This window comes from Drosophila bipectinata, chromosome 2L, assembly GCF_030179905.1.
Source record: "Drosophila bipectinata strain 14024-0381.07 chromosome 2L, DbipHiC1v2, whole genome shotgun sequence".
Taxonomy (NCBI): domain Eukaryota; kingdom Metazoa; phylum Arthropoda; class Insecta; order Diptera; family Drosophilidae; genus Drosophila; species Drosophila bipectinata.
The window spans coordinates 11,455,416-11,471,023 of record NC_091736.1 but is presented as its reverse complement, the minus strand read 5'-3'; the positions used below and the strand labels follow the sequence as shown (position 1 = coordinate 11,471,023).

General features: G+C 39.7%; 6 protein-coding genes across 6 annotated transcripts; 4 read left to right on the top strand and 2 right to left on the bottom strand.

The window, feature by feature from the left end:
• Positions 1-32: 32 nt before the first annotated feature.
• gny (ALG6 alpha-1,3-glucosyltransferase garnysstan) lies at positions 33-1,733 on the top strand. Its single transcript, XM_017243313.3, has 4 exons — positions 33-745; positions 810-1,007; positions 1,067-1,226; positions 1,279-1,733. The coding sequence occupies exons 1-4, from the start codon at positions 81-83 to the stop codon at positions 1,693-1,695; spliced, it is 1,440 nt and encodes a 479-aa protein (XP_017098802.3). The 5' UTR covers positions 33-80; the 3' UTR covers positions 1,696-1,733.
• Positions 1,734-2,218: 485 nt separating this feature from the next.
• On the top strand, positions 2,219-4,478 carry LOC108126970 (leucine-rich alpha-2-glycoprotein). Its single transcript, XM_017243771.3, has 6 exons — positions 2,219-2,423; positions 2,814-3,362; positions 3,421-3,608; positions 3,669-3,763; positions 3,818-3,930; positions 3,985-4,478. Exons 1-6 carry the CDS (start codon positions 2,301-2,303, stop codon positions 4,414-4,416), a joined length of 1,500 nt encoding a protein of 499 aa, XP_017099260.2. The 5' UTR covers positions 2,219-2,300; the 3' UTR covers positions 4,417-4,478.
• An 87-nt stretch (positions 4,479-4,565) lies between these two features.
• On the bottom strand, positions 4,566-5,978 carry Cdk1 (Cyclin-dependent kinase 1). The gene is made up of 3 exons (XM_017243772.3): positions 5,753-5,978; positions 4,972-5,475; positions 4,566-4,913 (listed from the first exon to the last, which is right to left on the bottom strand). Exons 1-3 carry the CDS (start codon positions 5,899-5,901, stop codon positions 4,673-4,675), a joined length of 894 nt encoding a protein of 297 aa, XP_017099261.2. The 5' UTR covers positions 5,902-5,978; the 3' UTR covers positions 4,566-4,672.
• A 234-nt stretch (positions 5,979-6,212) lies between these two features.
• mRpS7 (mitochondrial ribosomal protein S7) lies at positions 6,213-7,101 on the top strand. The gene is made up of 2 exons (XM_017243773.3): positions 6,213-6,366; positions 6,436-7,101. Exons 1-2 carry the CDS (start codon positions 6,323-6,325, stop codon positions 7,046-7,048), a joined length of 657 nt encoding a protein of 218 aa, XP_017099262.1. The 5' UTR covers positions 6,213-6,322; the 3' UTR covers positions 7,049-7,101.
• A 630-nt stretch (positions 7,102-7,731) lies between these two features.
• da (transcription factor daughterless) lies at positions 7,732-12,412 on the top strand. The gene is made up of 2 exons (XM_017243619.3): positions 7,732-8,150; positions 9,160-12,412. The coding sequence occupies exon 2, from the start codon at positions 9,173-9,175 to the stop codon at positions 11,210-11,212; it is 2,040 nt and encodes a 679-aa protein (XP_017099108.2). The 5' UTR covers positions 7,732-8,150; positions 9,160-9,172; the 3' UTR covers positions 11,213-12,412.
• Positions 12,413-12,829: 417 nt separating this feature from the next.
• On the bottom strand, positions 12,830-15,476 carry Mdh1 (malate dehydrogenase 1). Its single transcript, XM_017243620.3, has 2 exons — positions 15,321-15,476; positions 12,830-13,937 (listed from the first exon to the last, which is right to left on the bottom strand). The coding sequence occupies exons 1-2, from the start codon at positions 15,321-15,323 to the stop codon at positions 12,927-12,929; spliced, it is 1,014 nt and encodes a 337-aa protein (XP_017099109.2). The 5' UTR covers positions 15,324-15,476; the 3' UTR covers positions 12,830-12,926.
• Positions 15,477-15,608: the final 132 nt, after the last annotated feature.

Here is a 15,608-nt window from a genome sequence, read left to right as displayed (position 1 = left end):
TTCGGCTTATCGTTAGCTATCGTTCCAGCTTTCATTCGTTCCAAGTGCCAGCCGTGGATAATGTTATCAAAACAAAAAACATGAAATCCGAAATTTTAGCTGCCGTTTTCTTAGGATTGGCAGTCAGATCAATTATATCCTTGCATTCCTACTCTGGGCAAAATTCCCCGCCCATGTATGGCGACTATGAAGCCCAGCGGCACTGGCAGGAAGTTACCGTCAATCTGGATGTCGGCGAATGGTACACAAACAGCTCCAACAATGACTTATTGTACTGGGGCTTGGACTATCCTCCGCTGACAGCTTACCATAGCTATTTAATGGGTCAAATTGGCAAAGCCATCGATCCCGAATTCGTCGATCTGCACAAAAGCAGGGGCTTTCAGTCCCCTGAGCACAAACGCTTCATGCGATCAACAGTTGTCTTTGCTGACGTCCTCATTTATTTGCCGGCAATTTTGTTCGTGTGCCTCAGCTTGGACAAAGTCTTTCAGGGCCAGGATACACTGTTCCTGCTGACGTTAGCCATTACTTATCCAGGACAATTTCTGATTGACAATGGTCACTTTCAGTACAATAACATATCCCTTGGCTTGGCAGCCTTAGCTGTGGGAGGAATCTTGCGGGGCAAATACTACATGGCATCTTTTTGTTTCACGTTGGCTCTCAACTATAAACAAATGGAGCTATATCACAGCTTGCCATTCTTTGCATTCCTCCTGGGAGAATGTGTTGGACAGAAATCGTAGGTGTATCTGAGCCACCATTATTAACCTAAATATAAATAAAATGAATTGTCATATTTTCAGTTTTGGTGCTTTTGCATCTAAACTTTCACGAATAGCGGCGATAGTACTAACTACTTTTGCTGTGTTATGGTCACCATGGCTAGGATCTTCTAAAGCAGCACTAGGGGTATTGCAACGCCTTTTCCCTGTTGCACGAGGAGTATTCGAGGACAAGGTGGCGAACGTTTGGTGTGCCGTAAACGTGGTTTGGAAGCTGAGGTAGTTTTGTATTTTTAAAATATCATAAACCATGCATTTATAACTAAATTTATTTTTAGGGAGCACTTAAACAATGAACAAATGGCTCTGATATGCATTGGATGCACTCTAATAGCAGCTCTGCCCACGAATATAGCAGTCTTTAGAAATCGGAGCAAAATGGGATTTTTATTAGCCCTTTTCAACACATCTCTGGCCTTCTTTTTGTTTTCATTTCAAGTAAGTTATTAATGATTAATTGGGATTAAAGTATAATTTTATTTTGTTTTAGGTCCACGAAAAAACCATTTTACTGGCAGCATTACCATCATTATTTTTACTAAAATGGTGGCCCAACGAAATGCTTCTCTTTCTGGAGGTCTCCGTTTTCAGCATGTTGCCTCTTCTGACAAAGGATAACTTATTACTGCCGGCCTTAGCATCTACTGTAGCATTTCACCTAGTATTTAAATGTTTCACATCACAAACGACTTCCAACCGTGATAGAATACTGAAGAATATTGCAAATATTTCAAACATAGTCATGGTTTTAATAGTGGGAGCTTCGTTAACAATAGCTCCCCCTTTGCGATTTCCTGATCTATGGCCTTTGATAATATCGGTTACTAGTTGTGCCCACTTTGTGTTATTTTTTCTGTGGGGAAACTACCAACAATTTACTTGTAAAATAAGTTTGCAAAAAAATTAAGCTTTTAAATAAAAATTCCTGTAAATATAGCAAATATATATATATATTGTTGACCACGTATTGTTCATCGTTTTTAATTTTATTTGGCTTATGTATATATTAGACCTTTACTTGTCCGACCAAAATTTATATATATAACTACTGCCTATTGTCTATCTTATCGCTGATTTAATCGGCAGAGTAAATACACTTTTCGAAAGAAGTCGTGAATTTAATTTTAATCTCTTGAACTTTAACTTTTGAATAAAGTTGCTAAATTAATAATAAAATTTATTATTTTTTTTTAAATACAATTACCCCCCAAAACATATTCTGTTTCTCCCAGTGATCTTTATGAAACAAAATAAATAAATTAGCACATGCTGCGAGGCTCTTATAATAAAAGCCAAACATAAAAACTCAAAATTTATAGGTTTCAAGAAATATAAACATTAAAAGGGAAAAGCTTTTGCTGCACAGTGTTATCAACAGGGTCCCCCAGATAAGATAAACCACTCGGTAAAGATTAGTTTAGTGTGCCGACTTTTGTGAGCTTGTTAGTCATGTACAATTAATTGATCGGTGCACAAGCCAAAAATTTATTCATCGCAAGGCATTCCGTTAAAATGAAATTTCAAAATTGTACGATATTAGCATTTGCTATTTTGTGTATTATTTTTACAAAAGTAACATGTGAGACGGAAGCTGTTACCGATGGAACGACAACAACAACCCCAGAACCGCCAAAGGTAGATAAATGAACTTTCCTCAGGTGATCGATAAGGAAAAACTATATTACGAGAATTTTTGTGATACTGACCAGCCGGATCCTTCTTTATCTTGCAATCTTTCTAACTCTACTATATGTGTTAAAAATAAATAAAAAAAAAATCATCTAATGGTGGAAGAAATTTTCAAAATTATAGAATTAGTAATGGACATTTCCGATTTGTGTACTACGCCCATCGCGGTAGTGCAATATACAAAATGGGTTATAATCAAGCCGATAAGATATCAAAAATAAAAAAAATGAGTCAACAAAACGGCACTTAACTGGCGTTAAAAAGATTAAATTGCACGTTGAAAAAAAAACACCTATATTTTTAAAAAAGTTTTCAAAAACAAATTCATATTTGCAGAAAAAGACTCCCGTGAAGGACAGCAAGTTGTGCAAAAAGTGTAGTTGCGTTATAAATGATAACACCAGTTTGCTCGATTGTAGTGAGAAATTGGCTGGTGACTGGTTTACTTCAGATGAATGGAAGGATTTAATCGACGGCGATGTGGTATTCAAAACCATAAAACTGGAGCACAACAACTTGACCGCTATCCCGGCTCTACCCCCATATGGTGTGGAAAACTTGTACTTGGCATTCAACCAGATTGAGAATGTCACTTTGGGAGCTTTCCAGAATTTGAGTGAACTTGTGAACCTGGATATATCGCACAATAAGCTAACCACAAAAACCCTAGTACCCGATGTCTTCCAAGGACCTTACTCGATAAGTGACTACAAGCCTTTGCCAAAGCTGAGATCGCTTAATCTGGGATATAATGACTTGCACTCTCTGGATGCAGATATCTTCGAGCACTGTCCCCAACTGGAGGAGCTTGTGCTATGCTCCAATCCCTTCCAAATTATCAACAAAAATGCCGAAGTAGCTATTTCTGGATTGGCTTACCTAAAGGTAACTTTAAGAGGTTTACAAGGGATTTATAATCAATGAGTTCTGGATCCTATTTCAGACCTTGGATATTTCTTATTTGGAAATCGATTCTCTACCGGAAACAGTTCTGCATGGACCCCGGGATCTGAATACCTTGTTGGCCGCTGGAAATGAATTTAAGCGTTTACCAGATGGCTTGGAATACGCACAGAACTTGGTTCACCTTGTTTTGAATGAAAATCCCATCGAGAACTTGGTTGGAGATAAGTGGGTGTATATTGGATTACTTTAGGAGCAACATTATTTTCGATCTATTCTCTTTTTCAGTGTGTTTCCGGAAATGACAAACCTTAAATACCTGAGCATGACTTTTATGCCAAAACTATACAAGATAGGACCAGGAGCCTTCAGCGAACTGCAGAGTAAGTAATTTTTAATTAATCATTAAACTCTATTTTTAAACATTCTTTATGCAGACCTCACCGAACTGATTTTGTCAGACAACAAATTCTTAAATGAAATTGACGAGCTGGCATTTCCAAAGAACGTTACGGGAGGACCGTACCTAGACTATCCTCCCTTGGAACATGTAAGTCAGATACAAATAATTCGAATAAACTATCTCTAATTTAATAATTTTTAGTTTTACCTGAACAACTGCAACTTGACAGTCCTGCCCAAGCCTCTATTAGTTCGTTGGGATAAAGTTAAAGTACTTGATCTTCAGTATAATCCTTGGACATGTGACGCATCCAACGACTACTTGATCAACGTATTAATCGGACAAGTTAACAAAACAAGTCCAGTTTTGGCCAGGAATGTCCAGTGTGCCAGTCCAGAGGGACTGAAAGATGTTCCTGTTTTAAGAGTGGCGAATGAACATTTGGTTGAGAACCCAGGAGGCAGTTTGGTTTGGATTGGTCTGCTTGTTGTACTTCTGATTGCTATTCCAACTATAGTGGCCGCCTACGCCATTAAGAAACGCGGCTGCTTTGGTCGGTTCCGCCGCAGTGATAGTGTCGCTAACCGAGCCCTCTATAATAGGACCAGTTTCAATGAAGATTTTCACATTTAAATTAAGTTTCATGAGACTAAAATGTATAACTTTTCAAAATATATATTAAATAGGCATAGTAATTTTGAGTTGTATTTTTCATCCCGCTGAAATTAAAGAAAAGAAGTTATATTTTTAGATTTACTTACTTTTATTATAAAAGCACTATCATGACACTATTATCTTATCTATTTAACCGAAAAAACTTGATTGTGGTATTTTAAAAAGATTTCTTGTTCATATATGTACGTTTCTAGATTACCCATATTACAGAATGTTAGTTGGACACTAAATCAGCTTGAAAGCCATTAAAGTAAGGATGCTCCAGGATTTCCTTAGCGGAAATACGATGAACCGGATCATAAATCAGCATACTTTGTATGAGATCAATTCCGTTTTCGTCAAGATTCTTAAGCTGGTTGGTCAACTGATTGGTTGACCAGCAGGGAAAAGTGTTCTTATAGTCTGGAAGTGATGTTACGCCAGGCCAGATATCTTCGGTAGGTGTTTTGAGAATTCTAAGAATTTCAAAGATTATTTAACATATTCGAAAATTGCTAAAGTAACAATAAATACCTAAACATTCTGAATAACTGATCGATTTCCGAATCACCTTGAAACAGGGGTTTACGCGTTGCCATCTCCGCAAATATGCATCCAATAGCCCAGATGTCAACGGGGCAGGAATATCTTGGGGACCCCAGTAGAACTTCTGGCGCTCGGTACCAAAGTGTCACGATTTCGTGGGTATAAATTCGCACTGGAATGCCAAAGGATCTACCCAGACCAAAGTCAGCTACCTTAATAATGCCGTTTTTGTCGATCAACAGATTTTGGGGTTTCAAATCACGATGCAGGACTCGACGACGGTGGCAGAACAAAATCGCACTTGTTATTTGGTACAAATAGCTTCGAACTAGTTTGGGGTCCATATGCTTATCGGCTGGCAATGAGTCCATGTACTTTTTCAGGTCCATTGACAAGAATTCAAAAATCAAGTAAATGCGGTTCTCCTCCATCAACACATCTTCCAGGCAGACAATATTGGCATGCTTTAACTCTTTAAGCAGTGATATTTCTCTAAAAAATATATAATCAACTAATTAAAAGAGCAGTTTTCTGAGTACTCTGCGCATAGGTGCATATGTATGTACATATGTAATTATGCTGCGGTGGCCCAGCATAATTTCTCGGGTTATATCGAGGAAGTACTCGACATAAGTTACTAAATATCATGCCACAAGTGTTTGTGGCAGTCGCAAAAGTCTTCAGCACAAAAATTAGGCAGAATTGTGTGAAAATTAGTGCGCCATGCAGTGGCTTGGGTTCGGCTTCGCTTGACGCCAAGGCAGGTTACCTGATTGCTGTCGAAGGGACGCCTTCATCGTCAGACTCTAAGCGAATTTTCTTCATGGCCACTATTTGCCCAGTGAGGCGGTTACGTCCTTTGTAGACAACACCATAGGTGCCTTCGCCAATCTTTTCAATTTTCTCAAAATCCTCCATTATATTATGACGTTTGCAAAACAGGCAGACTTTTAAATTTGCGCGTTTATGGAGTCTCTTCTGTCACAACGTTGCCAGACTTGAATATTTTCAGTATTAAACCAAAAAATACTTCATTTTGGTATTATTGGGACCTGCAAGCGGAATTTTACGATTAATACTGATTATACATTTTACAGTTTTTGAACTGCAGAGAAACTTTTATAAAAAAGAATAAAAATAAATTTATAAATAAGAATATTGTAAAACATTTTAATTTAAAACTTAGATTTAAATTCCATCGTATTATGGAACATATCGCGTTCCAGTTTGAGCTTTTCAAATTGGAATATCGTTGTTATATTGACACTCACACATGCTTGTACCAAATATATGGAACAAATCTCTTATTTTCTTTTACCGGAAAATATAAAATGCCAAAATGTCTTTTCTAACTAGAATAGTCGGTAAATCAACAGGTTTAAGGTGAGTCTGTACCATAAACATACTTTTCTGTACCATAATCCATTGGCTAACGTCGCCTTTTTATTTTAGTGGCATTCGATTAATGTCGGTCTATCCGCAACATTACGTCGAACCTATAGTGCAAAAAGATAAACAGATCGAACAAAAAAATGAGCTCCCAATGCTTCATCATGTCCCCATCAAGGCTGCTCTCAACAAGTCTTCAGATACAGTGTTTCACGACGATACGAAGGAGAAGCTGTTGAATTATATAACGAAAAAGGGAAACAGTGCATTGGCCAGATCGCTTCTGTCGAAGGCCTTTGAGTTAATAAAAAGGACGCAAACAGAGCGCCTAAATCTGGCCAAAGGGGACAAGGATCAGGTAATCACGAATGCCGAAGTGCTTTTGAAACAAGCTGTTGAAAACTGCCGGCCGTTACTGCAAGTAACTGCCATCAAAAGAGGTGGTGTAACCTACCAAGTGCCGGTTCCTATCACAACAAAGCGGTCCTACTTTTTGGCCATGAAGTGGTTACTGGAGGCAGCTCGTGAAAAGGAGCGCAAGGTGTCTCTTCCTGAGAAACTAGCATGGGAAATCCTTGACGCCGCCCATGGACAGGGTAGGGTTGTTAAAAGAAAAGATGACCTGCATAGGCAGTGTGAAGCAAACCGCGCATATGCTCACTACCGATGGAGTTAAATATGTATTACTAAAATGATTATTTTAATAAAACTTTGAGTTATGTTATAAAATTTTAAAATATTAAAGTTTCTTCACACTTTTAAGAAGGGAATAACATAAAAATAAGTAATAAGAAGCTGAAATATTCCTTTCAAATATTGTACATGGTTTCACTTATAAGTGAACATTTGTTTTTTAACCTAATTTAAATTAAACAAGGTTAATTTTTTGTTTTCAATTAAAAGAAATAAACAGTAACAGCTGATTAGTGTGAACTGCAATTGATTTTTCATACTGCACGGAAACTGGGTCACACTAGTCGCTTTTTGACACTTGGCAGCACTAAATTGGTATTTTTAAAACTTAAACTAAGTCGATTGATTCTTATTTAATTTAAAAAGCTTAATAAGTTAACTTATATAGTTTGATAAGAAAGCTAGAAAAATTCACTAAAAAGGTGGGAAAAGCTAACAGGCAATGAGAGATAAGGTAATTAAGAAAGTTGTATAACTTTACTTTCTTTTTTCTTGACGTTATATGACATTTGAAACTTATTTTTAAAATAATTGATAACTTTTTTCAATTTAAACACCTGTAAAAATCTAAAATATTTAAACTATGAAACAAAAAATACTTAAATTAGTGACGGAAATCGTCTATCGGAATTGTAACAATTTATCGAAACGCAACTCTACAGATGACGCACGAAGAGAACAAAGATGGCGATCCCTCCCGACCGAAAAATTCGTGAAACGAGCTGAATGATAAATAAAGAATTTTTTAATTGTATTCAAACTCCCGCAAACGCAGTGAAAATTATTAGTTAGTAACAGTGTCATGCGTACTTACAATGTGTAGAATAAAAATTTATCGCAGAACAGTTCGTTTTTAGCTGTGCATTTGTACTTGGTCCCAAAACACATAATCAAACGAGTTATAGTAGACTGGGCTGCATCAAAAGAAAAAAAGTTGACAAAATTCACGAAACACTGCAATTGATTCGGATTCTCGGTATTAACCAAGAAAAAATATGTATATGTAATACATAGGCCGTGGCTCGACGTCAACACTCGCTGCAACAAAAGGAATTGCATACATAGAATTGACAGTGGATATTAGGGTGAGTACTTTTCACGAAGTTGGCTTAAATTAGGTTCCAGGGCATATTGCACACCGAATTAGTGTTTAAATGTTTTTATCGTGGATTAAGGTAGATACGTTTGAGTGTTCGATATATATACGATATTGTATATATTGTACAAAGCTATGCACGAATTAATTCCGTTTAATTGTATGTGGATACATTTTCATGATTCTGCATACATACACATGTATGTATGTATATGCATGTACAAATGCTCGTAAACAAAGTAACTGCTTATGTATCATTTGGTATGTACATATGTATGTATAATAACAAATGATCCAAGTTACTCTGTTGCTGTCGCCTGTTTGTTCGCTTGTGTGTGTGTGTTGTTGGGTTTATTTTTATAATAACAATTTAGTATTTTTAATTTCCGATTCCCTGCATCCATACGATTCACAACTTTATGTACGATGTACATGTACATGTATACATATACGTATCATGTAAGTATCGTGTACATGAGCAGCGTTCGTCTTTCATGGAAAAGTATTGTGAATCAGGTGTGGAAAAAAGATTAAGAAAAGCTGCTGTATATTGAGTTTTGTTTTTAACTTGGCTTCTACTACTAACTAATATTTAGTATTTTTAGTTTTGATCGAATTTTGATCGAAAAATGTATCAACTGATCAAGTTTACCTTTCCCTAAAATATTTACATGCATGTAAAGTCGAATTATCGGTTACCGATCCTTGGGAATATATTGACTTTTTTTGTTTATAATTTAACTTGATGGATTAAATGTTACTTTTAATAAACTAAATATACACTAATAACTAAATTAGAAACATGGCCAACATGTGTTCCATTCAAATATATTGCCACGCCCCTTGTTCATGCAAAAAAGCATGATCTTTACCTGTTGCATTAAAAAAATATCACATTTTAGTTTTTAAAAAATATTTGGGAGGTCATTAAGCACAAATTTCTGCTATTTTTAAAAAATAATGTTAATAGTCCTTTCATACTTTATTCTTTTTTATAGATCTATTGCAGATATGGCGACCAGTGACGACGAGCCGATGCACCTGTATGAGGTGTTTCAAAACTGCTTCAACAAGATTGCCAACAAGCAGCCCACAGGATCGGTGGGAGCAGATCGCGGCGGTGGCGGCGGCGGGGGCTACCACTCGCCCTATGGCGGCCTCGGTGTGGAGAATGGCATGTACCCCAGTGACTTCAACACAATGCACGATTCGGCCAACGGGGGTAATAATCGTTTCGCAAACACCTCCACTGTCGATCAGTATTTTGACTCCTCCGCCGCCGGAAGCGGAGGAGGAGCGTGGTGCCAGTCGCAGATGAGCAGCGGTAGCAGCTACATGGGCCAGGGGGCATACCAGAACAGCGCCTTGGATCAGCAGCAGCAACAGCAGCAAGTGCATCCAGCGGACGGCCTGGGGCTGGGAATGGGTGGAGATGGCATGCACTGCCCGGTGTCCACCACCCTGCCACCGATGAGTTCGTTTCGCGCTAGCACTGGCGGTGGCCCCCAGACGCCAGTAAATACCCCAGCCGTGTTCAACTCGCCACAGGCCCACAACCACGCAGTACAAGCTCAGCACAGTGCATTGTCCACGGCTGGACCGCTTGGCCATCACTCATCGCTCAACCATACGCCGCACGCACATTCCCACGCCCATACGCACGCCCTGCCTCTCCCCCACGCCCACCCACTCCACAGTCAGCAAAACAGTCCTGCGGTGCAGGGTGCGGACGCGTTCAGTGGTGCCGGGAAGGTGGCCGGAGCTGGTAACTCCACGGCGGCGGCCCTGCGGCAGCAGATGTACATGCCGGCGGATCAAAGTATTAGCAGTTTCGGTTCGAACCCCTCCACGCCTGTGAACTCGCCGCCGCCACTGACTCAGTCTGTCGGAGGAGGCGCAGGAGAGCCTTCCGTGTCCGGAGCATCCGGCTGGGGTCACTCGGTGCTAAATGGCGGCGGAGGTTCCGGTTACGCCGGCGATATGGTTCCTGTGTCCAGCCTTCACACCATGGCTTCGGTGTTTCAGGGTGTGCGCATGGAGGAACGTCTGGACGACGCCCTTAATGTGCTGCGGAATCATTGCGAACCGGAAATGTTGGCTGGAGTAAATCAGGCCATGCCCTCGATGGATAACATTGACGCCCTGTCCTCATTTGTGCCCAATTCGCCGTCGCATCTGGGTAGCGGCGGTGGAAACTCCGCCTCCGCTGTCAGCAACGCGTCCAACGCCAACGCTCTTGTGCACGAGGTCCTGGCCATGGGAGCATCAGCGGCCGGTACATCGGGGCAGTCGGTGGGCCTTAAACTGGATCGAGGCGCATCCACTTCGTTGCCGAAACAAACGAAAAAGCGGAAGGAGCACACGGCCATCAGCAATGCGGTGCCGGCGGGGGTCTCCACCACCACCTCTAGCCTAACTAGCCTGGACATAGCAGATACGAAGCCGACCAGCTCGATTGAGTCCTCGAACTCGGGCCAGCTGCAGCAGCTCTCGCAGGGTGGAAAGGCCTCCAAGCGTCCAAGACGCTATTGCTCGTCCGCGGAGGACGACGACGATGCTGAGCCGGCGGTGAAGGCTATTCGCGAAAAGGAACGCCGTCAGGCGAATAACGCCCGCGAACGGATCCGCATTCGGGACATCAATGAGGCGCTCAAGGAGCTGGGGCGCATGTGCATGACACACCTAAAATCGGACAAGCCGCAGACCAAGCTGGGAATTTTGAACATGGCCGTGGAGGTGATCATGACGCTGGAGCAGCAGGTGCGCGAGCGCAATCTAAATCCCAAGGCGGCGTGCCTGAAACGACGCGAAGAGGAGAAGGCCGAGGATGGACCGAAGCTTAGTGCCCAACACCACATGATTCCGCAGCCGCAGCCCGGGGCTGGGAGCAGCTATCATGGCCAACAGCCAGCGCAACTAGTGCCACCAGCGTCGCAGACGATTAGCAGCATGACCATATCCCTACCCGTCAACCAGGCCAGCAGTGTCCTGCCGCCGCACTTGCAACAACAGCAACAATCGCAGCTCGGACACGCACAGCTCCCGCAATAGCATGCACCGCCCAGGAATCCTCCTCCTCCTCCTCCTCCACCTTCTAGTTCGTCCCACTCTTCCATAAAAACCGAATGTATTGAAGGCTCTGCGGCCAAGTACTCAGCAAACTTGGATCTGGAGAGTCAGGTTTTAAGCAATATGTTCTGGCGTTGTCGTCCTCCCAAATTGCAGCCACAACCCCTACAAAATGTACAACACTTTTAACACATAAAACACTTAAAAACTAAAACAAAAAAAAAAAGAAAGAAAACATAAAAAAAAAAGAAATTGAAAGAAAAACGAAAAAAAAAGAAAAGCCCAAATGATTGCCAATCCACATACACAGAAAAAAAAAAGAAAAAAAACAAGAATTGCTCCTTTTTTGAAAACGATTGTATATAGCTGTTCCATTACGTTTAACCTGGGAAGATCTTTTTCGTTTTTTTTTAATATAGAATGTTTTGATTTAATAATTTGTTTATTTTGTGCGATATCACCGTAGCCATATTTTTTATATACAAATACATGCATACATAACGACATAATTAAGTGAAAATAGTTTTATAATAAAAAAAAAAAAAAGAAACACAACACATAGACTTACTTCTATATATTCCCGAGAGCTAAGGAATAAATATGTCCATATTAATACTTTATATATATATTGTGTTACAATGTTCTTTTGATGTGATTACAGAGAAAGTTGCACATAATGATGATGGTAACCACCACGGAAATAATCGTTATCTAAGATCTAGCTGGTAATTGTTGTAGTTACTTAAGGCTTCAAAGAGACACGTTCATGTGTTTTTATACTTTAATTAATTATATTTTTCGCTAGGGTAGGTCAACCGGAATTAGAAAAAAAATCCAATCCAACAAATAAACATGCCCATATTAAACATTAACTGAAATTAAACAAAAACGTGAAGCCAATGTAATTTCCCTGAATGTATGACATGGAAAAAGTGTTTAAAGTGTTATAACAGACTCTTTAAGGCTCTGATTTCATATATATATAGTATCAGATATGATTCATTATTTTGTTTTCAGTCCACGGATCGTTGACGGATCATTTTCTAGCTTTGGTATATATTTTACATCGCTTACATAATTCATGAAACTACTTGTACAATTTTTTCGACTTTCGTGACTTCATTGATTTCGTTATAATAAATGGTATAATAGAATCTTTATACCAAATAATATTTTGATAAACTGTCGATTTTATTTTTATTCGATCGGTAATTAATGGATATAGACTGGTACCCTATGAGGCACAAACATACCTTCTTTAAAACCATGGTTCTGATAATTTAATATTTCCGATCTCTTCTTTAAAACTGAGCTATTTTCATCAAAGAATAGTAGTTTAGTTTTAGTAGTTTATAGTAATATTTAGATAAACTGTCGATTTTATTTTTTTCGATCGGTAATTAATGGATATAGACTGGTAGACTCAAAGAACCTCAAAGAGTTCCAGGGTTTTAGGGGTTATCCCTATGAGGTACTAATTTAATAATTTAATATATCCGATCTCTTCTTTAAAATTGAGATTCTTTCATCATAGAATAGTATAGGTTATAGTAAGATCATCTCTTTTGAACTCCAACCAATCCAATTACAAAAAAAACATTTTATTTTATTATTTACAAATTTTTTATTGCCATGAACTTTGTTCCTAAATGCACAACTAAATTGTTAGTAATTCTTGTTTAAGGTCAAGGTCGCTCTACAGGTTCGACACATTCGTATCCAAAACAGACAGGGCCTCGTTCTTCTCCTCCTGCAACTCCTTGCCAGTAATGCTCAGCTTTGACTTGGCGAAATCGCTGAGGGTCAGGCCCTGGACGATCTTCCATTGCTTGTTCTTGATCTCGACGGGGAATGAGAAGATGACATCCTTGGGCGAGTCGTAGCTGCCATCGGAGAACACTCCCATCGACACGAACTGTCCGGGAGAAGTGCCATTCCACCAGTCATGCATGTGGTCGCAAGCGGCCTTGGCGGCCGACATGGCGGATGACATTTTGCGAGCAGCGATGACAGCGGCACCGCGCTTCTGTACGGTCTCCACGAAGGAGCCCTGGAGGTAGGACACGTCGTTGACGGCATCCACCACAGACTTAACGGCGCCATTGACCACAACCTTTCCTTGGCCAGCATCGGGGTACTGGGTTGAGGAGTGGTTGCCCCAGATGATGATGTTGTTAACAGCAGAGATGGGCACTCCCACCTTGGCGGCGATCTGAGAGGTAGCGCGGTTCTGGTCCAACCGGGTCATAGCGGAGAAGTTCTCCCGGGGAATAGAGGGAGCATAAGACGAGCACACCAGGGCGTTAGTGTTTGCTGGGTTACCAACAACCAGCACCTTAACATCCTTCTTGGCGAACTTGTCCAGGGCCTGGCCTTGGGTCCTGAAGATCTTCACGTTGGCGGACAATAAGTCCTTGCGCTCCATACCCTCCTTGCGGGGCATGGCACCCACCAGGAAAGCGGCCGACACGTCCTTGAATCCCACAGCCGGGTCGGTAGTGGGGACCACCTCAACCAGCAGAGGCAGGGCACAATCGGCCAACTCCATGACCACACCTTCGAGAACTCCCACCATGGGAGGAATATCCAGAAGGTGAAGGATGATGGGCTGATCCTTTCCAAACACCTCACCGCGGGCGACCATGTACAGCAAGGAGTAGGCAATTTGGCCGGCAGCTCCGGTCACAACAACGCGAATTGGTTCAGCCTAAAAATATACGTATAATGTTTATAATCTTTTTGGAATTCTTGCGGAAGAAAGGCGAACAAAGGTGTCTACGAATTACTAATACTCTTTCGATTAAAAAACTATTAAATACCAAGAATCCTAGAGTTTTAAAGTCTAATTATTATTTTTTTATTCAAAGTACCCACTACTAGGTTACTAAATAATTGGCTATGTTTAGATACAGCTGAGCTAATTATACTGTATTTTTTTTCATCCAGCCTTTGCCTTTAATTTAATTTATTTTTAGATATTTGTCAAGGCTCTGCACTGTGTTAATATTTAAGAAGGGGGAGCATCTTTGACGCAAAATTTTGGCAAATTTGTTGTTTTTCTCAAACTATGTAAAAGTTCTATGAATATATACATTTTAAAAAATGTTTTATTTTGAAAAATATTCTATACAAACATCATAAAATAAAGAAAAATAGATTTGTTGGTTTTTGCAGTATCCGTATATATTATAGGGTTTACTTGAGATATATATATGCTATAAAAATGCGTATAAGAATAGCAACAAATATTCTTTGAAAGAAAACTAGATTAGTATCCGTATATAGTATAAGGATTACTAGAGATAATAGTATTTAAATGTATATATATTTTTCTATTTTAGAGACTTTAGATTAGCTATATCCCCCCTTTAACTTGCTTTATTTAAATAGTATACCGAAAGGAAAGAGAAAACAGGGCCTTTATAGCCAGCTGGGCTGTTGCATTCCTCAGTACCCTTGTTATGCAATCTCGGTTAAAGGCTTTCGGTGGGGAAAGTAAATGTAGGGCGCAGTTGGCAACCGACCCCAATAAGGACAACAGGCTAGGCATTGCATTGAAGACTAACGGGGGGAACTAAATGCTTTGTAAAGAGCCCCAAGCAAACAATTGGCTATTTGGAAATTAGTTCAACCGGAACTTCTGGTGTTTACCAATTGTTATTGATAAGATACGAGAGATTTGGCTATTTGGACTTTGTTTTACGGTTTCAATTAAGTAATGTGTGTGCCTTTACATAAGCCTTATCTGCTGGTAAAAATGATGGAAAAATCAAAATGCTTTATCTCAGTCAATTGGCAATTAGCCTGCATGAAAAAAATATCAAAACCTCTTGGGGTCCACTGATCGCATCCATTTGTGCATACGTATCTACGTCACAGAGGTTTCAATGATACGATGGAGAGGTCGAATGAATGTTAAATTTCCAGAAAAATGTCGGAACATCCTACACATACTCGCAAAGGTACTTGTTATTGCGAGTGTGCCTAATTGTGGGGTCCATTTTTAATTTAGACAGGTGCTACAGTACTCTTTTAGCCAAAAATTGTACACTATTTTATGAATAATTATTTATTTTGCCGGTGGTCTTACCATTTTGCAAAAATTTCTCCGGCTCAGCACTCGACGTTGGGGATATTAGAGATAATAATAAGAGATAATAAATTAAGGCGGAGAAACCAGAAACCAAAACTATCGATAAAAACGTTTTGAAAACATTGAAAATATCGATGTTTGGCAGGGCAACATCGACAAGAAGTTTTTTTTACTCTTTTTTGAATTTATTATTCATTTTGTTATACGTTTCAAAATGTTTGTTACATGTTTTAAATACCTAAAGTTTTGTTTTATCGTAAAAATTTAGAATAAAATTAGTAGTCC